This window comes from Vanessa cardui, chromosome 5 (genome assembly GCF_905220365.1).
Source record: "Vanessa cardui chromosome 5, ilVanCard2.1, whole genome shotgun sequence".
Taxonomy (NCBI): domain Eukaryota; kingdom Metazoa; phylum Arthropoda; class Insecta; order Lepidoptera; family Nymphalidae; genus Vanessa; species Vanessa cardui.
Window position 1 is genome coordinate 2,659,409 of NC_061127.1, and position 23,455 is coordinate 2,682,863.

At 31.9% G+C, this 23,455-nt stretch overlaps 2 protein-coding genes across 5 annotated transcripts in view; both read right to left on the reverse strand.

Moving 5' to 3' along the window:
• Positions 1-7,802: 7,802 nt before the first annotated feature.
• On the reverse strand, positions 7,803-8,946 carry LOC124529978 (THAP domain-containing protein 11-like). The gene is made up of 3 exons (XM_047103944.1): positions 8,725-8,946; positions 8,326-8,573; positions 7,803-8,243 (listed from the first exon to the last, which is right to left on the reverse strand). Exons 1-3 carry the CDS (start codon positions 8,862-8,864, stop codon positions 8,146-8,148), a joined length of 486 nt encoding a protein of 161 aa, XP_046959900.1. The 5' UTR covers positions 8,865-8,946; the 3' UTR covers positions 7,803-8,145.
• Positions 8,947-11,250: 2,304 nt separating this feature from the next.
• The window catches only part of LOC124529951, a 72,167-nt gene continuing 59,962 nt past the window's right edge, over positions 11,251-23,455 (reverse strand). Inside the window, exons 2-5 of one of the 4 annotated variants that reach the window (XM_047103906.1) lie at positions 18,854-18,895; positions 18,176-18,324; positions 16,619-16,785; positions 11,251-15,641 (exon numbers count right to left, since the gene is read on the reverse strand). In XM_047103906.1, coding sequence (XP_046959862.1) covers positions 15,434-15,641; positions 16,619-16,785; positions 18,176-18,324; positions 18,854-18,893 — 564 coding nt within the window. In that variant the 5' untranslated portion in view covers positions 18,894-18,895 and the 3' untranslated portion in view covers positions 11,251-15,433. Of the gene's footprint in view, positions 15,642-16,618; positions 16,786-18,175; positions 18,352-18,435; positions 18,778-18,853; positions 18,896-23,455 lie in introns of those variants that run through there. The other 3 variants (XM_047103905.1, XM_047103904.1, XM_047103907.1) reach the window with 3 other exon arrangements.

The window sequence follows — 23,455 nt, forward strand, 5'->3', positions numbered from 1 at the left end:
AACAGAACCAAACGAAGCTTGTGTGGAGTATGTGACAAGGACGCACAATTGTAATAACGTTAGGTTGAAAAGAGATAACACGATCTATTTTATTTATTACCATATCAAGTTACGCGGGTTCTGTATCACACCGTGTGAAAGAGATAAACATAATTCAAATTTCAAATACCACCAGAACTGGCCACTGTTAATAATGCTTATAATAATTTCTTTAATATTATTATTTATCTTTTAGTACACGATAGGCCTGCTATTATTTTAAGCAAACTAGACTGTTTTGACAGGAGATATCAAATGTTATGTGCATTGTGACTATTAATCCATCTTACAAAATGTCCTATGAATGGAGTGACGCTTAATATATTGTTATCCATCAGACGTCAAAGACTCCAGATTCAAAAAATCCGGAATGCCAAAGTCTTACTCGATTGGATCTAAAATATCAGATAGTTTCAATATTATCAGATCTACGTCTACCTACTGTCTATTTATAAACCAAAAGTTACCTCAATTTCTTACATACAATGTAATAGCAATCGCTGATGAGAAAGCTCTAGACCAGTTGGTATTTTAGGAAGACTTGTAATAAGAAACAACGGTTTATTTATTATCAGTAACTAGTCGGTTCATAATAGTTTTGATTATTGTTATTAATTATAGTAATATTTCTGAACACAGTTTGATTTAAGTTATTTTAACTTAAATTACGAATGCAATAGAATATTAACAATCAACAAGTAAATGACGGGTAATTCTATAGTTTTAACTTGGTTCCTTGAAACAAGCGGCTATTTCGTTCCGAAGAATAGCATGTCAACAGGTTGTACGAGGAACTCTTGAGGCGGACGAATGCGAGAAATATGTTTGTACAAATCTACGTGACAACTTGGTTTCTCAAGTCTTTTACCTCGGTATCATTGCGTTTTAGTTTAGACTTTTATACATCTGAATGTACCTATTCTATCATTGTTTTAGCTTATTTAATATGAGACTTCTGGTTCCGCAACGTTGGTGTATGTTCCTAAACTAAGTTCACATTACAATTTTTTTTTCTGAAAAATGTTTTCAAATTTATCTCATATTCATTGAAACTTATAAACAGACAAATTGTTGGTGTGATGTCAATCGAATCATAATTTAACGTTCTCAAGATAATTAGCTCCCAGAGACAAATACTCTACGATATTTTTAAAACTATCTAGACTATTAAGACTATCTTATGTTTTTGTACACCTATATCATTCTTTCTTGTACATCCTAATATGAGACAATATGAGACAACATCACATACATTACTCTGATCCCAATGTAAGTAGCTGAAGCACTTGTGTTATGGAAATCAGAAGTAACGATGGTACCACAAACACCCAGACCCAAGACAACATAGAAAACTAATGGTAATTTACATCGACTCGGCCGGGAATCGAACCCGGGACCTCAGAGTGGCGTACCCATGAAAACCGGTGTACACACCACTCGACCATGGAGGTCGTCAAAAATGAAAAATCCTAAGGTTGGCTGGTAGAGAATGCAGTAGCATTAAGCCCGCATTTTGTTAATATGTACTTTTGTATTGTACAATAAAGCATTAAAATAAAATAAATAATTAAATAAAATATAAATAATTCTCTTTTTTCAAAAAAAAATTTTTGATTTTCCATTGACAAAAACTAAATATGCAGCAAATGCATTTGTTAATAGATCATCTAAACAGTACAATAAAACATTTACTGAATGTGATATTTTTCATCTCTCCCTTAAAAAATTCAAACTACAAGTAAAAGAAATATTATACTCTGAAGAGCCTTAATTTACTCATGCTTTTTTAATTAATTAATTATAATTTGATTATTTATTATTAAAATATGTTTTCTTGATTTAAAAATTAAATTTATATTAAATTAAATTATGTAAATGAATTATATAATTTCATGCACCTATTAAATATAAAAAATGTCTTGTTTTGTACTTACTTATGATTAATTTATAAATGGAAACTGTTATGGTTTAAGAATTGTCTTATATTTTTTTTTATTTTATTGTAATTATTTCACTGTTTGTTTCCTGTACACTAAATAAATAAATAAATAAAAAAAATGAAATTCAAAAATTTTTACGAGTATTATTATGTTTCTGGAATTTTAAACATCAATTCTAAGTTGTACCCTTTTGAACGCGAAGCGATATCCGTATCTACTTACAACAATTGTGGGCAAACCAGAAACACATTAGATTTGAATAACTTACCTGACTAGAATTAACCGTTGTTAAAGATCTTTGTCATTGCAGCTAGTACCAATGTTTTATGTACTATGTCATAACGAGACACGCGACAACTCTTAAATCAAAACAAATTCAAGATCCGTGGAGCCAAAACCTGAATATACAGGTATTAAATTTGAATACCATATTTACAGCCGATGTTCTGAATTATAATATGAAAGCTAATTTATTTACCTTTCAAACCTTTAGATAATTCATTTAATTTTATGGATCCACAAACAAATTCATAATTAAGATGTACAAATAATATAAAACTACGAGATGAACGTAGGGCTTAAACGATACCATCAAAGTTTGAATCGACGGAAAAATTATAACAAATTTGCGAATTTCTTAAGGGATGCCACGAGTTAAACCGTTTCTCGGATTAGTATAATAAGCGTTATTAGCTAAAATAAACAAAGTTAAACTTAGAACGGAACTAATAACTGACCTATGTTACTTGTTGGAATTCGAAGTGATAACCAAGGAGTGGTCCCGACCTACCGCATATTTGTTCTGAGTTACAAATTTGTTTTCACTCAAGTGCTATTTGTCTGTTCTCAATTACAATAGATCTTTAAGAGGTATATTGTTTTAAAAAAAATATCTCTGTGCTCCTACACCTATCAGAAGAATTGAAGCACTGTACACTAACGTATAAAAGTAAGTAACGGGTACGTAGCTAAAATAAACCAGAATTTATTAGGTACTAGCTGCTCCGTGAGGTTTCCCCCGTATTAACTGCTCCTTCGTGGGTCATAGCATTATGCCATATAGTCTATAACCTCTCTCAATAAATGCCCTATCTGACAGAAAAAAGATTTTGTCAAATCGTAATGTTCGTAAGCAATTTTACTATAGCGTTATTTTATAATAGGTACATAATTTATTGTATAACGTTTAATATTAGTATAAAAAGTTTCATAAAAACATAGTATTATCCTAAATATTTTAGTTTTTAATTCAAACATAAATAGCACGGGTTTAATTTCAAAGAATTCTTTGTAATGAAACAATCTTGACATCGATCAAAATCAAATTGAATATTCTTGTATTCTTTAGCTTCACATTATACACCAATGAAATGTAATAAAACGTTAAATCTGCGGGTCATTACTTTATTATATTGGTGAGAGCTTTGGAATTTACACAAAGGGAATTGACGGCTGGACAAAGGGACAAACCATGAGTGGCACAGGGAATAAATTACTGATTCACTATTCATTTCCAATAGAAGTTGCCAAATATTTAAATAATTATACAATAAAATAATCGATATTCTAAAAAGTAACTTTTGTGATAATCAAATCATGAAAAGACATTTTTATATTAGATGTATTTATATATTTTTTTAAAAAATCAATATTATATTAAATACTAGCCTAAACTTACTTTTTTTAATACCAACTTTTTATTAATCTGTTGTTAATGTTTTGTTTACATTAACTACAAATAGGAAATATATTGTAATATTTGGTGTTGTTAGTTCTATTCTGCAGTTGGGCATTCCCCCTGTGTAAATCACAATACCCAAAGGACAATGATTGCATTTGCTTTTCAAAAAGGTTGAGCTTGAATAGAATGCTTAAACTATTTATATCTTGAAACAATAATTTCATAGAAATGTATGTACGTAGAAGTACAACAAAGTAGCATTAATAATATAATTCATTATAGTTGTAACGTTGATAATTGTGTAATAACTTATAATAAAAAAAATATAACTACCTACATACATATTTAAATGTATTTGTTTTTCTATTTCTTTTATGTGTCTCCTGAATCGTATCGAATAAAAGGATAGGTAGATGCGTTTTTGTTTACGTTTATATTTTATTGAAATTTAGATAACTGGATATATAATTATTGTTGATTATCATAAAATTGGTTATCAAATCATTGTGAAATCGGTAATTTTTTCTCTATCTTGTATTAACGATATTTCGTGCTACAATAGTTTGTGAAATATCGTGCAAAAAATTAGGCAAGTAATGTGTTCTTAATGTTACTTCATATTTGTAATTACCGCTAGATATGAGTTCGCGTGTTTCGAGAAATTATCTGTTGCATATAGATGTAATAGACAGGCATGCGATTATGTTGTGTAATCTACTTTTAGATAGAAACAAAAAAGTAATATCCATATTTACTCAAAAAACATTTTAATAATAAATTAGTAAAGTAACAGCCTGTAAATTTCCCACTGCTGGGATAAGGCCTCTTCTTCTCTTAATAATCCACCAAGCTATACCAATGCGGGTTGGTGGAATGCACATGTTGCAGAATTTCGATGAAATTAGACACATGCAGGTTTCCTCACGATGAAACCGTGATATAAACACAAATTAAGCACACATATATAGTGATGCTTGCCTGGGTTTGAACCCGCAATCATCGGTTAAGATGCACGCGTTCTAACCACTGGGCCATCTCAGCTCATTTTAATAGAGCATTAGAATATATAAATAGTTTTAAAATAAAAAAAGTTATAATGGGTTGTGCGCTGCTTTGCAAAAAAACAACAAACTACGAAGAAAGTTTTTTTTATTATAGCTCCCAGTTAGCATTCCTTTTATTTACATGCGTTTTCTTAAATCATAGCACTGTACATGAAGATTAAAAAAATTAGAAAAGAAATCGGCGATTTACGGCAATTAAGCTTTTAGTGCTTCACTATTGCGAGTAAAACCTGTCGGTATCGCGGCGGGAGGGATCGATTCACGTCGCGCGGCTCACGGCGCGGGCCGCGGCACGGAGTGCGGCTGTCGGTAGCGCGACGTTGCCGCTTCGCGCGTGTTTTGTTTGGGTTGTGTGCACCGGCCCGCCGCCCGCCACCCGCTCGACGCGCTCGCCAGTCGGCGCCAAACGTCGTATAAAAACTTTCGAACGTAAATTGTAAATGTGAATTGTGAAGTTACTAGGAGCGAAATCCGAAGTGTTTTTTGTTGTTTTGTGATCGATCACGGTAGTTATTAAACAAACGAAATAATAAAACAACGGGAAACCATGGTCGAATTTCTGGTTAAGTCTGAATTAAAAAAAGAACTATTGACTGTGTTCTGACCTCGCCTTGTCTTTTTATTGCTTTCGTAGTTTCTATTCAGTTCTCGGACTTATTCCGTGCTATTTTTTTTAATAATATTTCATTTCATTAAGATTAAAAAGCTTAGTGAGTGGTCAAATTTGAAGTAAAACAAAATAAGTTCAACCGTTATTCCTAGCCTAGTGAAATGCATCCGAATTTAATAAGTTCCTGATAATTATATTTTTGATTTTTCACTTTATAATTGATACATTTTAAAATATTTAACCTATACAAAACAATTTTTAAAGTAGGTTACCCACAATGCCCACATCATATTATTTGTAAAAGGTTATTGGAATATTTTTTGAACTTAAATTCGACTGATGTCCGTTAACGTAACGGAGGTATTTTATCAGTGATTTATTTGACACAGTTATATCGGCATCAAAGGTCGCAGACTCGATTTAGTTTTATGACTTACGAAATCGCAGACACACTTTGAAGCTTGCGTTTGCATTTTTGCAGTGAAGTATATAAATTAGTGTATTCTTTTACTTTAAAAATCGAAGCAAGCTCGAACCCCAAGAAATGACTATGTTTTTCTTTTACTTCCTCTAAAACGCAGGCGAAGCCGCCCGCGGAATCTAGTAATGAAATAATCTATAAATGTGAAAGTAACTCTGTTTGTCTGTTTGTTTTTCGCTCTTTGACGACCAAACCAAGGAAACGAATGTGATGAATTTTGGTTTGAAGCAAACTTGAACTTCAAGAAAGAACGAACGAGAAGTTATGTTTTTTGCCTGGCCGCCGGCGACAACTAGTAAAATGTTTATAATAAGTGTTCTACAATATTTAGATTTGTACATTTTGCCTTACATTTCATTGTGCATATCCATATAGCGAAATAGCAATACTGATATTGCTGTATTAGTTTAATGGCTTAATGAGTTCATATATTAGAGACCCAAGCGACATTAAAGATAGCATCATAGATCCTGACATTGCCGACATATTAGGTACTGGTGTTAAAAGTGTATACATCTTACTTTGCCAGTGGATGGATAGTGACTTACTAGCATCAGATATCCATTATATAATCCAGACGGTCATTGACTACCTCCTATACTAATGTAAGAAGTATATTCTAAGTAGATAGAAATGTTATAAGAAATTCAGATTTACTTCGATAGAAAATACCTGATGAGCAATTAAAGTGAGTGCTTTATACGAACAATCGCAAAAAATGTTTTGAAGCTAACGAAATTAAAACGGCACTTAGTGAAGGTCTATTGTAATTTATCAAACCGACTACCAGAATTCTTAAAATAAAACTCGAACCTAATGGTACAAGACGCGTCATCGTAACAAAACATAGTAGCCTTGTTTGAGATGTCAAATTGGATAGTACAATGAAAAAAGTTCTTTAAAATCATAGCCAATGAAGTTTTGGGTCGAGAAGCGAATGAAAGTCGAAGAAAAAATACATCCATAAAGCGAAACCGAAAAGATCGAATTGGATTATTGTCACGATGTAGACAAGAAACTTATTTTAAAAATTGAAAAATCTCGTATTTCTCTTTGGTCTATGGTGATTCGAGTCAGCTTGTCTGCCATTTAGACGACTACAGAATAAACGAAGTATAAACTAAAGAATAATTATTAGACCATTGATTTGATGATTACAGGAAAATTTAAACAATATCATAAGAGGATCGACATTATGAACTATGTTTAAGAAAAATCATTGGTTTCTATATATCAAGGTTAGGAACACGTCGTTTAAAATCCCCCCCCCCCCCATTAAAAACACATAATACATTGTGTTGTTAAAGGGGGGACAACACAATGTATTATATCATAGAAATATATCTCTTGAAACTTTTTATAATTTCATAATACACAGCAATTCTCCATAAAAGTAGTTAGTATTCTTGAAAGCTGCGCCTTAAAAACGTTACATTGTAACAGACTTACACTAACCTTTTTGAGAGATAAGAAGCTGGAAAGATTATACGAATACAGATATTGGGATATGAGAAAATGAATAACTTCAGAGAATGTTCGAAGTTTCATCTCACATGCTTCGTTTTCTGAATATTTCTTTCACATTGAAATAAGATCCATATTTTACTCTAGAAATAGACTTCTAGTTGCAAATATAAATATTCATTTTTGAAAAGTGTGCCTTTATTTGCAAACTTTAATCAAGGACAGGTTCGTAAAATCGGTGAAAACATTTACATATTAAAACGCTTTGAGCTTTATTATGTTTTATTTTACAAATTATTTATGCGAACAAAGGTAATTAAAAACAGTCTATTAATCAGTATATGGTAAGTGATATATGTGTAGATGTGATTTAAAATATTAGTTATAGTGTTACTGTACTTGTACGAAACAGCTTTGAAACTACTAATGAAAATGTTATGCTTTCCATTCTATCCATAGTAATGTTAGTATGTCACTTTTGTTTTGAATAGATGCTTAATGTCTTGATTTCGTCAGCATAGACCACTGATCTGGACATACCCATTAATCCTCCTTGGTTAATGTGAGTAAAAAAGCCTGGTGTATCGTATGCCTTACGTGATAGTCTAGTTATGGATTTCACGCATGTGAAACCATCTAATAAGCAAAGAGAAAGTCATGTTGCCGGTATTATCTTAAGAGTTAATCTTATGTTCTACACTACATCGATGCTGGAAGCTCTATAATTTAGGTTACAAGACACTACATAAAGTCAATTTGAAGATAAGAAAAAAAGATTAAGTTTATAGTTTATTTTCAACCTGAAAATTTACTTTAAACACCCAATTTAATATTCAATAAAAAAAGTAACAACCGGTTCTCTTTATTTAGGGATCTACAGAAATGTTGCTGGCCAGCCTCGTTGAAAATTCTGTTTGGCAGCCTACACTTCTTGAAGTAGACGTCTCCCCAAATTCTTGCAAACCTGAAAAATCCCGATTTATAGTTTGCTTTTTTTTCATTGTATTCAAATTTTTGAAGAAAGATACTTCTGAAATTCCACAAACCTGTTTCGACATTTTCTTGTTCTACAGCCTCCACGTGTACCTCCGATGGATTTGAAATCTTTCGTTTCCGGAGTCGATCATGTCGGGCAGCGGCTGCTTGTGATAAAGGCCTTTTTTTATAGATTGGTGGAAAAATCGTTGGGATATACGATGGGCTATTTTCAATCGTTGATTTCGCACCGCCAACAAAATGAGCACTGCAAATGCGACTGTTTAAATTCGGCACCCACGGTTTGTTGTCTGCAGTACTAAAAGATAAACATGAAATAACGCACAATGAAAAAAAAATCCTATTTCCTTATGCATAATTCGTCCTCACTGTCTTACCTATATAGGTATATTCAACGATAATTTTGAGAAATAAATAAATAAATATAATATTGAGTAAAATTTACTCACACTCGTCTCACGGCTTGTATCCACTTTTTCCTTCGGTCAATTTCATAGCTTAATCTCGGAAACGAGTAAAATTTTAAATGCCGACTATTTTGTTCGGAGTTTTTGCACCCAATAACACAACAATATCTTTTGGCAGGCATTATTTTCTAATATTTTTAGGTATTTTCACAAGTCAATCCGTATGCCCGAGCTCACTCCGAAAGACTGTAGCCAACATGTGGTGGAAAGACATCTACTTAAGTGGCAAACATCTACTAACTTTCCGATTGAGCCGCGAGGGCGGCGCCACATGCGATGCGCACGGGGTCTAGCGTTATCTGTGATTGCACACACTCCTGCTAAAGAATATCTTCTGTGCGTACACACGCACAGAAGATATATAATATTTCACTAGTAGCCATTCGGGACGCTAGTCGTCAGGACATCAACAACGTGGTTATTATCTTATTTGAATATATCGGATTAATGATTGATTACTTTTTATTTTAGTTCTCCCAGCATGTTAGAAGTATAAAAAACAGCATTTATTCAAATATTAATGTAAATATGCTATGTTTATAGTTTTGCAGTTTATAGCTTTGTGTTCATTGTTTTTTTTTTTATTAAAACTTCGTGGCATCTAATTAATAAGATATAAGTCGCGTAGAAAAAAAATATTTTTAATTTTTTAAAACATTTATTTACTGTTCTTGTATGAAATTCAAAGCAAATATTATTACTCCATCTATCGGCGTATTAATGAAGCTCTGTGCTCTTGTACCTTACGGTTTCAACTCAGATTGTGTACCGAAACAAGAATTAGTTTCAACAAATGTGGATAGATGGCGCTACTTACATTTCAATATTCTTTCATTTATTTTGTTAAATTAAGCTAAAACACAATAAGTACGTAAGACATTTCCATCACTATTTAAAAAAAGAGAAATACAATTTCCCTGTTTTTTTATTAACTCACTTTAAAATAAGCCGATATTTTATTCAGTAGTTAATTAAGTACCAACGAATAATCCATCGATTATTTATTCGTGTTTACCTACCTACCTAATTATCAAATTCGGAGAGATTAGGCTTGTTGAAATAAATCTATTTCAACAAGAGGGTCAGCTTTTCGATTATATTAACACGATCTCAGCAGATCTCTGGTCTTTTGAACACGTCGGCCATCGCGCCTGTTTGTCCATGAATATTTTTTTTAAAAATTGATGAATATTAAATATTTTTTCCATTAACTAATCAGCTTATTTATGTAAAAAATAAGTACAAAAGAAGTGCTTTAACATCCATGTATTGATTCGTCCGTTCATAGATTTATTAATTTAGGAATGCGCACTCCTCCACGTTAAGTTATATTTTTAATTAATTTAATTTATCAAATATCATCTAGAGAGATTTTTTCACTTTCAATCGTTTAGCGCTTACTAAGATACATTATGTTACCACCAGCGTTACTTATACTAGGGCTCGCCGATAGTAATTTAACGTGGAAAGGCTTGCATGCTTCAGTGTATAGATCTATACTTTAAGGTTCTTATTACAACAACAACAACAACAGCCTGTAAATTCCCACTGCTGAGCTAAAGGCCTCCTCTCCCTTTGAGGAGAAGGTTTGGAACATATTCCACCACGCTGTTCCAATGCGAGTTGGTGGAATACACATGTGGCAGAATTTCTATGAAATTTGTCACATGCAGGTTTTTCTTCACCGCTGAGCACGAGATGAATTATAAAGACAAATTAAGCACATGAATCAGCGGCGCTTTGAACCCGCAATCATCGGTTGAGATGCACGCGTTCTAACCACTGGGCCATCTCGACTCGATGACATCGATAGTAATTTAACGTGGAGAGGCTTGCATGCGTCAGTGTATAGATGTACTTCAAGATTCTTATTAATTGTAATAATATAATAGTAATGGCCTGTCAATTTTCCACTGCTGAGCTTCGAGAAATTGAGGAGAAGGTTAGAAGCATTTTCTACAACGCTATAAATCATATATAAATATCATATATATAAATATCAAATTCGTTTCGTTCGTTTTTTTAAATTAGACACATGCATGACGTTCTAACAATACTCTCACCGACGAGCACGACATTCATTATAAACACAAAATAAGTACATGAAAAGTATCGGTGCTTACCTGGTTTCGAACCCGCAATCACCGGTTATGATGTAGGTTCTAATCACTGGGCCATCAAGGCCCTTCTTCTTATAGTTAGCTTGTATCTACGTATTTAGTAAAAGATAAAAAATTCTGTGTAATATTCATGTCATGTGTGCAATTCTTATTTAGAAAAAACAAGACTGTTATTATATTTAATGAATGTATAGTATGAAATAAAACTTTACGAGATATGAATTTTAAAAAAGTTGAATTATTTATCATAAAATAATCATTTATTTTACATTATTTACTTGCAAAAGTTGAGAAATATTAAATTTAATATTTATTTTAACAAGCCCTTTAAATACAGAAAAGGTTTTACCTATAACTTATACGTTGAAATGAAAATACCACATTCCGTTCACATTTTATTTAGAGACATCGGTATAAAATATATGAGATATAAAACAGTACAGTCGTAATTAAAATTAAAATACTTCGATATACGAATATAAAAAACTTCACTTCAACTGTAAAGGTCAAATCTATATGAATGCTGCCGTTAAAATCATTCGTATAAAATTACACATAACATTTGAATTAAAACACGACGATGATATTAACGGTCGCATTACACAAAGGAAAAAAATAAATAAACAGGATGAAGGATATTCATGAGATGGATTTGATTCACTGTGATATTAATTATAAATAATTGTAACTTTTACAGTTCTAAGAAAATTTAATGTTAATTTTAGAACGCTCCAAATGATAGCGAACGAGTACATTTTTTTACTATTAAAAATTCTTACAAATATTACTTTATCACAGTGAACAGAGCTTAGGTATAGGATGACAGGGATTCTGAAATAAGTCTCGAAGACATCATTCACACATTTTATGGAACAGCAAATGGTAGTGCTGTCATTTTTTGAAATCTCCGTAACTTATTTCAGAATTGTTTAAACAAACTAAAAATAACGTACAGTACAGATTAAACATTAATAACACATTTATGATAATATATTCTCTATCCTAGACACATAATAATTCACTGCGTTTTCAATAAAATCGTTTGGCGTAATTTCGATACATACAAAGCGATGTGGAATGTTTGGTACTTAACCAGAAAGATACTCCACTTGACATACTACTGCTACGGTTTCAAGATTAGCCTTAATCTAATCAGAAAATTACAAGGCTGTACGGATTTATTGAATGTATCAATAAAACCCAGCATGAGATAAAACTAACCACATTTACGAGAGGAAATTGATAATAATCTCATTGGCACAAATGAAAGCTTTGTTTGCAAGCGAATAAATAATTGCAAATATTCATTTTATGCTTCCCCCTTTTTTCATAAAATATCTATAATTAAAATATAAGGATTTAAAAATAATTCCTATTCGAATACATTAAGTTTAAATCTATTGTCAACAAATTATGTGTAATTAAATATCAACTAACTTAAAAGTTACGAGTTACGAAACAAATTAAGTATTTGTAAATGTCTCTGGTTACGAGTTTGGTAAATTATTTTATTTGTTCTAAACTCTATTAAACCTTTTTTTTATTTTAAATCCGTACAATTATTTTGTTATGCTATCAATAAATTATTAAGTAACAAACGAATTCACATAATTCGGGTTCATAAGTTAGTCGAAACAATTCAACCATATTTTGGCACAGCAATTCAATTTAAAATCAGCTAACTTAAATAAATATATAGGCATTCCCAAATACAAGTTATTTCTGAATGTTTATGTTATATCTGTTAACTTTCCGATCGAGATAAAATTTATTTTTTATATGTGGCTAAATAAAATCAATCTTCAAGCTTAAGTTTAAAACAATTACAATATAATGTTTAATTGTACGCTTATTTGATTAATAATTCTTTTACGATATGAATTTGAAAATTCTTATATTTTGTTACATATGTGACTTCTTTTTAAATGCGAAAAAATGTATAAATAAAAGTAATAATCTGATAACATAACACCTTCGTGACTAGATTTATCATATTCATTCGTGGAATAATTATAATATAATCAGAGGATTTATAATGAATATATAATTGTTTTAAGTGCATTTGATTTATGGTATGCGGTATGCATCTAATTTAACTGAAAAATATTTGTCATTATAAGTATGAGAAATCATTGATCAAAATAGTCTTCAATTTTGATTTTAAGTTAAATATATCATTCGGAATATTATAAATATTTTTTCGGTGGACCAAATTTTGGACCCATTAAAAATATAACTTTAATTTTTTTTTAAAACGACCGCCTTAATCATTTTTTATTGTATTCTAATAACTATTGCGTTTTAAAAATAAGTGTAAATACAGGGTACTATTATATGAAACCATTTGCGAATACAGAAAATATATCAAAAAGTGTTTAAAATAAAAACTCTGAATACATTCGAACACTTCTCAGTCTCTTTAAGATTAAAATTTCAATAATATTCACAATCTTTTAAACAAAAATAGCACTTACGTTTAAAATAAATAAGCACAATTCATTGGAAAGTTACATTATAAATCTGAATATCCTAATACGTAAATTGTACAATAGACAATTATTATTATAACATTAAGATTGGTCTAAATCAGTAGTGTAATAATAATATTAACACCGAAGACAACATCTATAACACCAATAGCTAGAAATACCGCTGGTTATAACGATTTTGATGAAATGCTTAAATTTAACTTATTTATACTATATTCTTAGTGTTTTAAAAGTGTATACTCCTCGACGAATCCATTAAAGTTGATAGCTTTTTTTGGTAAAGATTTTAACAAACTTTACACGTTTTTTTTTCAGTAAATATTATATTGGAAGTATATTCTATTAAAATGGATTAAGTGGAAGAAAAAAAGGAAATTGAATTAATTAAAATATGTTTTAAAATAATGAGAGTTCCTTTAAATAACATTTTTAAAGTAAATGCTATAAAAAATACATAGTTTTCAATAAGCTCTTGTATAATTTTCAACTGTATGGGACTAGGACATCATGGCCTTAAGCATGTGTTTCTAAAACGTAGCCGTATAGAGCTGCCACCTGGGAAGGTAACAAAGGGTTTTTTTAGTATAGGGAGTAAATTTTTAATTCGAACAAAAATATTCTTGACTGTAATGTGTTACAAATTTGACAAATATAATTTTTTTACAAATACTGATTTATTAAAAAAATATATGTTTTCAATTGGATAAGATCCAGATGACAGCTCTATTTCATTCTACTACTCACGAGTTTTGAATATGTTATTTTATGAGAGCACTATTAATATGTTCGGTTAAAACGGACGGTAAGGATTTAGAATGAATCTTGCTCCTGTTTTAAGAGGTCAATTTTTGCTATGTTCATTTAATTGAAATTTTTAAATGTATTAAAGCTACTTAAAACAATAACGTTTTCAATATAGATTTTAATTTTCGAAATATGTATATAATATGTAATAGATTTATCTAAAGCAAATATATAAAGGGATATCTCAATTGTAAAATCTTCAAAAATATTATATTTAACGTAACATCGTAAAATATGAAAATGAAACGTTTGTGATGGTGTGATGTTATAAAATCAATGATTCTGATAGAATTCGAAATGAGAATGTTAGGTCTAATAAAAATGATATGTGACGAACACTTAATTATGCATATGAATAGTTAAGTAACAGTTATTACGTAAATAGATCTTAAAATTAAATTTAATCATTAAACACCAAGATCTGGTTGATAGAATGTTATAGAAACGACGATTGCATATATTGAGAATGCAATATTTACTAAAATATAAATTAACGAAGTACTAGATAACGTACGTAAAGTATATCTTGAGTGAAGCCATCAAACATCCTAGCTGTATAAGGTAGTATTATCTTAGTAAGAAATAAATGACTACTCCGAGGAAACAATTAAAACTTGTACATAGAGGAAGGTACTAAAAAGTACTTTGAATGGAAAGAACAGCCAAAGGCTGTATATGCAAACATGAAATCGCTATAACTTGAAGTCGTAAATAAAAATAAACCATTTGAGCATTTTTCATAAGCAGTTGGATATCAACGGTTGAATGATACAATATCGGTAGCTAATTAAGGCAGAATACCACTGAGCTTATGAATTATTTTATATATCAATTACCATACCACCGATATAATGACTAAACTATCACTCGATAAAGTAGAATGCTCTAAAACGTTATCAATAAACGACAGTTCGGTTTAAATTATAGCGATATCACTAATACGATAGTACATTAAAAAACGAAATAATTTAGTACGAGTAAGCGAAGTAGAGATTGACGTAGAATCATCTAATCTTAAGCTACGGTCATACTTATGATTAAGTGAATTCAACAGACATATCTGATTCGCAATGTTGTCACGTTATTTATGTTATAGCTTATTTTCGTTTGAATAATTTAAGAACAGCTAGTTCTCAGTTGTTTACATAAGTATGGCTGTAGCTTTGAATGCAATACGACATTTTTGGTATACGCACTTCGTTTAATCGTCTAAATATGTGTCGCCTTTAACGGTGTTACAACACGAAATACGATGCATTATCCTATAATGGTCAGAGTTTAAGTATCGCTGGCTACGGAAGGCTGTTTAATGAGGTCGACATCCTGAACGCTGGCCTGTGCCTTCAGCTTGGGTCGGTCTTCTTTGCGCCCATGCTCGTGGTCGTGGTGACTTTCCACGACACTCACGCAATTTTTCTGATTAGACCGAACTCTTTCGTCGTACTCTTCGCGAAGCTTTATATTATACCAGTGGAGACACATGCATCTGAAAATACCGGTAACAATTAAATCACACTGTAAAATTAAATGGGATACAAGTTTTAAAATTCCATTAATTTAGTTTTGATAAATTAATTGTAATTGGAAATTTCTTGTAACGTGTTTTAGTTTCAAAAGTTTTCATTCAATTGGGAAGCATTTCTACACACAATTCTTGCTAAAAATCGACGGGCTCCGAGTTACTTATACTGGTATAACTCAGCTTTTTTCTGTTAAGTATTATGAAAATAAATCTGATATAACCATTTTGTTATCATTTATAAAGTCGTAAGTTTCATGACTGTTACCTAAACACTTGTTTAGTTTTGTTTTATATTCACACATACGTAATCAACGATACACAAACAACGTACATATTGTCATCAATTTGTAACAATTTATAGCACCCCCATGTAAAATCGTAGTCCAACTTTCATAATTGAATAGATGGTAATACACGTTTATGATGTTAAGATATAAACATTAAACATGCCAGTAAATTAACAGATCTAATGAAACACCTCCATCACACGTACATCGACGTTCAAATAACAATTGTGCCTCTATAATTCCATACGATTATGTTGACGTGCGTAATTGTATTGAAGCGACTTTTATGTTTCCATTTCTCTAATGAGAGGCTTATCTTTTTAATTAATCTAAGTAACGACAATTGCATTGGATCCTTAAATTGTACGCTCCGCTGGGGCCTGCGGTTAACAAGGGTCATATTTTTGCTCGGGTGAGTGTCAAAATTATAATTCAGGTCATTAATTATTGAAATCATTAGTTTAGGGTTTTCAATCGTCATAAATTTCGAAACGTATAATTTTCAGGGTTGTCACGAATACTTAACGTGGTAACGTTTTGGGGTATTTACTGTTTGTAATAGTTTAAATTTTATTGCTGATTTTTGATATATTTAAGTAGCAAAACGGACATGAACAGGAACTTTGTATGTGTTTCTAATAGTTGAAATCTCACCTAAGCACAGCTCCTAAAACGCCAGTGCCGACTAGAGCCGCGCCAGCTCCCATCAGATAGTAGCGATGCTGGGCCGCTTCTGCGCCTGGAGACAGCTGCACGAGTCCCACGACTAGCACCACGATGCCGAGTAGCAGAGATCCCACAATTGCGTGTAGAGCTGCCACCTGGACAATCAAGATTGTAAAATTAGATTCAGTAATATCTTATATAACCTATATACCTACATAGGTAGGTATATAGGTTATATAGATAGATTATATAGAGCTGAGATGGCCCAGTGGTTAGAATGCGTGCATCTCAACCGATGATTGCGGGGGCAAACCCAGTCTAGCACCACTATATATATGTCCTGAATTTGTATATATAATTCATCTCATGCTCGACGGTGAAGGAAAACATCGTGAGGAAACCTGCATATGTCTAATTTCATCGAAATTCTGCCACATGTGCATTCCACCAACCCGCATTGGAACAGCCTGGTGGAATATGTTCCAAACCCTCTCCTTAATGGAAGAGGAGGCCTTATCTCAGCAGTGGGAAATTTACAGGCTGTTACTTTACTTTTTACTTTACTACCTACATATATAACCTTAATCTTTTTTTACTACGTTTAGATGGCGAAGTTTCGCTATACCCGTATACTTCGTTTGTTTGATAGCACCATGCTTTGAACCGTTTATTGACTTGACTTTTTAATCAGCTAGGCGAGCCTCCCTAGAGGGCCGTAAAGATTTATAAAAGAGTCAGTTTCGTAGTTGCGTAATCAAACCAAGGCTACGTAATCAGCATGTTTTTTTCCAGACAAACCTATAAAAAACTGTACCTAATATCAACGAGCTTGCTCAGTTGAAAAAATAGTTCAGAGCAATATACAAAGTAAAACAGGCTGCTAAAGTTTGAAAACCTTATTTATAGCGTAGTTATAAAAACTTCTAGATATTATTTAGGGTCATAGCAAAACAAACGCCCGGGGTGTGCGCTTGGGGTGTTCTGTTGACAAAATGGGAGGCGTTTTGTACACTAAATTATAGCAAGTATGTCTGTATGATGTCATTGTCTGGTCAGAACTCATTAAAAATAAATTAAAAAGCCTTACAAATATTCGCGATTACTAATAATTAGAGCGAACTTATTGGTTCGGTATATTTACCGTACTATGATTCGTCAAAGTTTCTGTTTGTTTCATTTAAACCATCGGTATTTTTTTTTGGGAACAGGCATGATTGTTTTTAGTTCGGGAATTCGGAAAGGAATTCATTCCATTACAGTAATTTAAAACAAACGCCTGCCTAGAGAGAATCACTGTTTTACTCTTAGATATTCTGATCAAACGAAGGTTTGTTGTCTTCGTCAAGATATAACAGAGTTATATAACTTTTAAAGTTGATTGATGCTATTTTAATTTTAATATATAAAATTTGAAGAGATAGTATTGATCGCTTCCTGTTGTATTGCATTTATAACATTTGATGCTTAAAATTTTATAGGTACCTATGTTTTTATTCTGAGATTATTTCTTTGGTGTAAATTCAATTTAAATAGTGTTAATTATACCTTCCCGCAAACGTATAGCTCATTTCTCAGCCGGTGATCTGGCGAGGGCGTCGCGTCCTCGACGCCGCGGCCGAGCTGCAGTGGCAGCTGGGAGGGGCGGCGTCCGCCCGTCCGCTTCTCAGCCCGCCGCCGCTCATGCCGGACAGCGACTGCTGGCATCGCACCAATCATTTTTGCTGTAAATTGTGTTTTGAGTACGTAAAAACCTACTTCTCTGACTGTTAGAGATGGCTATGCACGTCAATAACTGAACAGTATACTTAATTAATTACTGATTCCTATAACAATTGCATTAGCCACGGGCACTCCCCTGACAAGAAGCTGTCGTCTCGCAGTCTGAAGCGGCATCGTCTTGAGCTTGAAGCAGGTAAGCACGAAAGCAAAAGCTTGTTTTAATTAAATGTTAAAACGTACAATATACATATAGTTGCATACTATTCAAGTTCACATATACGTGTCTAGTCTCTTTAATAGTCAGGAAGCATTCAAATAATATTTAACGGTACATATAACATCAAACATTTATTACTTATTTTAATTTGAGTTTTATTAATTACTATATCTACTGGTTTTTAAAGAAGAAATGTAATTAAGTTATGTAATTGTATAAACATGTTACGATGAAATAATTCAATTTATATAGAACATTTTTTCTTCGTTTTCGAAACAATAACTCACGTCTTTGGTTATCTCTTGGTTGTAACAACGATTGTAGCATATCTGTAACAAAATAAACGTAAAATAATTATTAATATGTACAAGTAAGTACATATGTACCACTTGTAATCTATGCTGGCTGACCACGCTTTTCGGGATTACGAACAATATCTGACCGAACAAGTTATTGTATATCGGAACCATATGAACAGTTAAGACTGTAGTATATTTAACAATAACTTTACCGCCAAACATATTATTTATAATAATAAAGAAATGGTTCATCTTTGTCTACATATAGATTTTTCTTTGGTTTCGTTTGGACGGTTTTTTGGTTCTGCTTTTTACGCTTTCATCTTAATTAGTCATCAAAATCATGTAATTTTAAATTCGCATGACCAGGGCTACAGGAAATAACAAAAGGTCTCTTAAATCGCACTCTCTGGGGAAGCAACGGCTTGAAACTAGTATTTTATAAACCCCGAATTGATACTTTTCAATGCAACAGAAGTGGCACGTTGGTTTCACAATGGTGTTAAATATCTATATTTCCAACAACCGCAAATCGTTTTCCTTTTACGTTATTTCGCGTAGCTTTGTAAAACGCTTCCATTCGATATTATCATTCAGTTGCAACTGTCCTCGGGCGGTTGAATTTGCATATACACTTCAAATAGCGTAAGTGCTTCTTGAAACATTAAACAAGGCGTTTTAAGAGCACGTTTTTAATGTACTTTGCTTATTTAACGTACATACAAGTCTAAACGGAACCGAATAATGTAATAGACTTATTGTTCTTGATAAAATAGAAATTATACGTAAAAAAACTTTGCCTGCCCATTCTCCATAATGGAGAATAAATTTGACCTTTTTCAATATAGATTAATACCGTCTTAATTCATAGCTTTAAACATTATTTTATGCAACATATTTATGTTATGTTCGTAACATTTATCAATATTATTTGGGAGCACGTTGGAACTATTTGCTTCGTAAATATCGAAATATGTAATAGTTATTTTAAGATTGGTCTGGATGCATTAAGCTCATACGACTAAAAGTGCTTATCGTAATACTTACTTTATCTTCAAAAAAAAGTTAACTGAGCTACGTTCCAAAAAAATTTTGAAGTACGATTCAAAAAAAAAAAATATTATTTGATTTTTTTTTTTCATGAGCTGTAGCCTTAGTAGTTATTTATTGCGACAAACTGAATCGAACCATGCGTAAATTCTTCTAGCTCTGATTTTCTATTTTTTTATTGGTAATACTATATTGGTATTTTTAATCTGTCATCATTCGCTATCAAGCACGACATCAATTACAAACTATTGATCCACAGGCATGTTATTATTAGGTAACTGTGATTTAATTACGAAAATAAAACTATAAAAATTATAAAGGCATAGTTAATCCACATACGAGTAAAACCTACTTTTCGTACAGTGTGAGTCGAAATTAACTTAAAATATCGTATAAGCGTCGTTGTGCTTAAATAGAAAATCATTTGAATGTCTGTAATACAGGCGCCAACGTCTGCACGAGTGTTAGTTCAGCGTCAACTGGGTCAACTTCCCTTATATTTATGAAGGCTCTCAGTAAACGCTGGCTGAAATTTTAGTGCTGTTGTAAATAATACGGTCATGTTGAACGTATAATGCGTTTTTGATTAAAATTTTACTGAGTCATATATAATGTTGAATGTCATACATACTCAGATGTTTATATGTACGATCACTATAATTTACATTTTTAAATCTTCGGTCTCTTTAAAGTTTCTATATTTCAAAGGGCAATTTTGAATTTTTTTTTTAAATGCGAGGTTACAGCTTATAATTTCCCTAAAGAACCTCTTATTTCATTGGATCTACTGAGCTTAATGATCTAAGAGATATTTCTTGAACAATAAAATAACAATTTAGTCTAAGTAAATCGTAAAATTTCGGAGATAAACACCACTTTATAACTAGTTTAAATATATCCGCATGCTAAAATATAATATACAATATGATTTTAAAATTTTTCCTACGTCAGTTATCTTATGATCAGTAATAGTTTATCAAAAAATATACTGATATGCATAAAACCGAGTAATTATCGCGTTAGGCTTTGACAAACCACAGCTTATTTCATTAAGCCTTTGTATCATCAATCATTTCCATCCCGATTGAGCTCCACAATAAATATTTAATGTGGAACATGTTCCAACAGGCTGGACAGTATGAAGTGTGGTTTGATTATACATATATTTATAACTCATGTGATAAACTAAATAGAATCTCTCATATTTTTAAGTAACAAATGGCATTACTTGTAAATTTGAAAGTTAACTAAAGTACGACACACATTAGATGTAGCATCGGAAAATGCAATGGAATGAAAATAAAACCGACTACTGCCGATTTACACAACCATTAGAAATAGCTCCCTATCGCGCTATTCGTCGCTATTCGTCGCTATAGATTCACGCGTCAGAGAAAGCAAGTGCATGTAAATCGACGCGTCAAATTGACGAATATATTAAGTCATATGATGTTACAAGTTATTACGTTTATGTAAAGATCATATTCGCATGAGAAATAAATATTGATAATTTGGGATAGCGTACTCAAATCGGATGTGATCGGTTTTACGAATTTAGCCGATACGAGATCTAAGTTGTGTCGTACTATACCTACTTATTATTGACTCGAAAACTATAACGACTTGAATTTATTATTCTTTTCAATGCCTAAAGTTATTCGTATATAAATAAGTTTGAATTATTTTTATATCAAGCTTATTAATACACAGCTTTTTATAACTAGGAAAGTAAACACTTAGCAATATTTTCCAGCTGGACCATTTTCTAGGCCGCTAAAGCTAAGCCGTCTTATTAAATGTTGAATCGACTATTTTAACTAGGTCAGGCTACTAACGATATTGAAGAAGAATATTTAAAAATAGGGGAAACTTGTACATAAGATGGAATATTTTATGACGGTGATTACGATCCCTCTTATGGTCTTTTTAAATAACATAACTTACTTGTTAGTCATAACTATCGGGGAAAATGAAAATTGTACTTTTGTTGTTAAATCTTGCACTTGTCGTATTTTGTAAATAAATTGATTTTAGTTTTATGTATAAGTATTTTATTATTATATATAACATAGCACTAGTCAATAGAAACAGTCATAACGTCCCACTGCTGGGCTACGGCCTATCTTACTTTGAGGAGAAAGCTTAGAGCTAATCTGTTAATAATCTGCTACATTTTGACTGGGTGTATACACATGTAGCAGAAGACGTACATGCAGGTGTTTTCGTTTACTGACGTTTACGATATGAATTATAAGCACTAATTATTCACATGAAAATTAATTGGTACCTACTCGCGTGGGTTTGATCTGCAGGCATTGGTTAAGATGCACGCGTTCTAACCACTGGGCTATTTCGGCCTTATATACCTATGTACCTAGTTATTATTTATTCCAATAATTTTCAATCTTCTCCCGTGCCGAGAGCAAAGGTTGTCTGGAATTTAATGCTCATTTAGCGACGAAGTTGCCTTTGTAAGCCTTCTCTTACTCTGCTTATGTAGCCGAGTACATTCATTTGTTACCTTTACAAAATTTGTTATAATTAAGATTGTAAAATAATCATATACGCTCATTATCCGCCAGCAAAGTTTTTGAAAGCTGTCACAAAATAATGCCAATTACGAATTTTACCTATATTGCAATTGCTAAATGTAGTTACAATTAATAAACAAAACTAAAAATTTAGGTAAGAGTATTTAATTTATAATACTAGCAACACAATAGTACTATATAATAATAATTTTTCGTACTTGTAGACATATGTATATAGGATGTCGTTTGACCAATCAACGATGAGAGTGTTTCGCGCCATCTTGAGAAACTTCTCGAACGTGCGGCGGCAGCAGCGACGGAATAATTGTATGTGAAAATTCAGTGAATAACTAATGGGAGTTGTCTAATATTTCGAAGTTTAACATCAAACAACTATTAACTTTAATAGTAGTGTGATGTGAACAAGTTATCCGGGACTCTGGGGTAAATGAAGAATATAAATTGTATTTTCAACCACAACTCATTTCAAATAGAAACTCAAACAATTGCAAGCGACGCCTTGGGTGCCGTCGAAATGACGCTGTATAGTTAAAAATTTTATAAATTGGACAAAGAAACTCGAATTTTGAATAAATAGATTGTTTTTTTTTTTTTAATTATTTTATTTTGGAAGATAAGAGCGGAGCGAAAGACAAAAGCATTTTCGATAACGTGATGAATAAATTATTTTCTTCCCCTCCTAATTTTGGGTTCCATGGAAATTGGTCGCCCTGGGCTAGTGGCCCGAATGCCTCTAGAATAAATCCAGCCTAGCAACCGACATTCACAATGTTAAATTTTATTGATAAGGGGCTCTGTGTAATTCCACCCAACTTTATAGTAAGGGAGATTTCCCCATAAACTGGTGTCATCCGTTATTAGCTAGACGACCTAGCTTTTATGTGTTAAAAACCCCTTGATTACCCATTAAAAAGTTTGTTTCGCTTTTAATGCATTCGCGCAAGAATTAATTTGATTAATAGTATTTTAACTAATTATTATGATTGGT

Excerpts from the sequence above, each read along its gene's own strand:
- LOC124529978 (XM_047103944.1), bottom strand. The coding sequence starts at position 8,864 with ATGCCTGCCAAAAGATATTGTTGTGTTATTGGGTGCAAAAACTCCGAA. Across the intron at positions 8,574-8,724 it reads ATACAAGCCGTGAGACGAGT|TACTGCAGACAACAAACCGT; the intron begins GTGAGTAAATTT and ends TTTATCTTTTAG. Across the intron at positions 8,244-8,325 it reads ACAAGAAAATGTCGAAACAG|GTTTGCAAGAATTTGGGGAG; the intron begins GTTTGTGGAATT and ends GGGATTTTTCAG.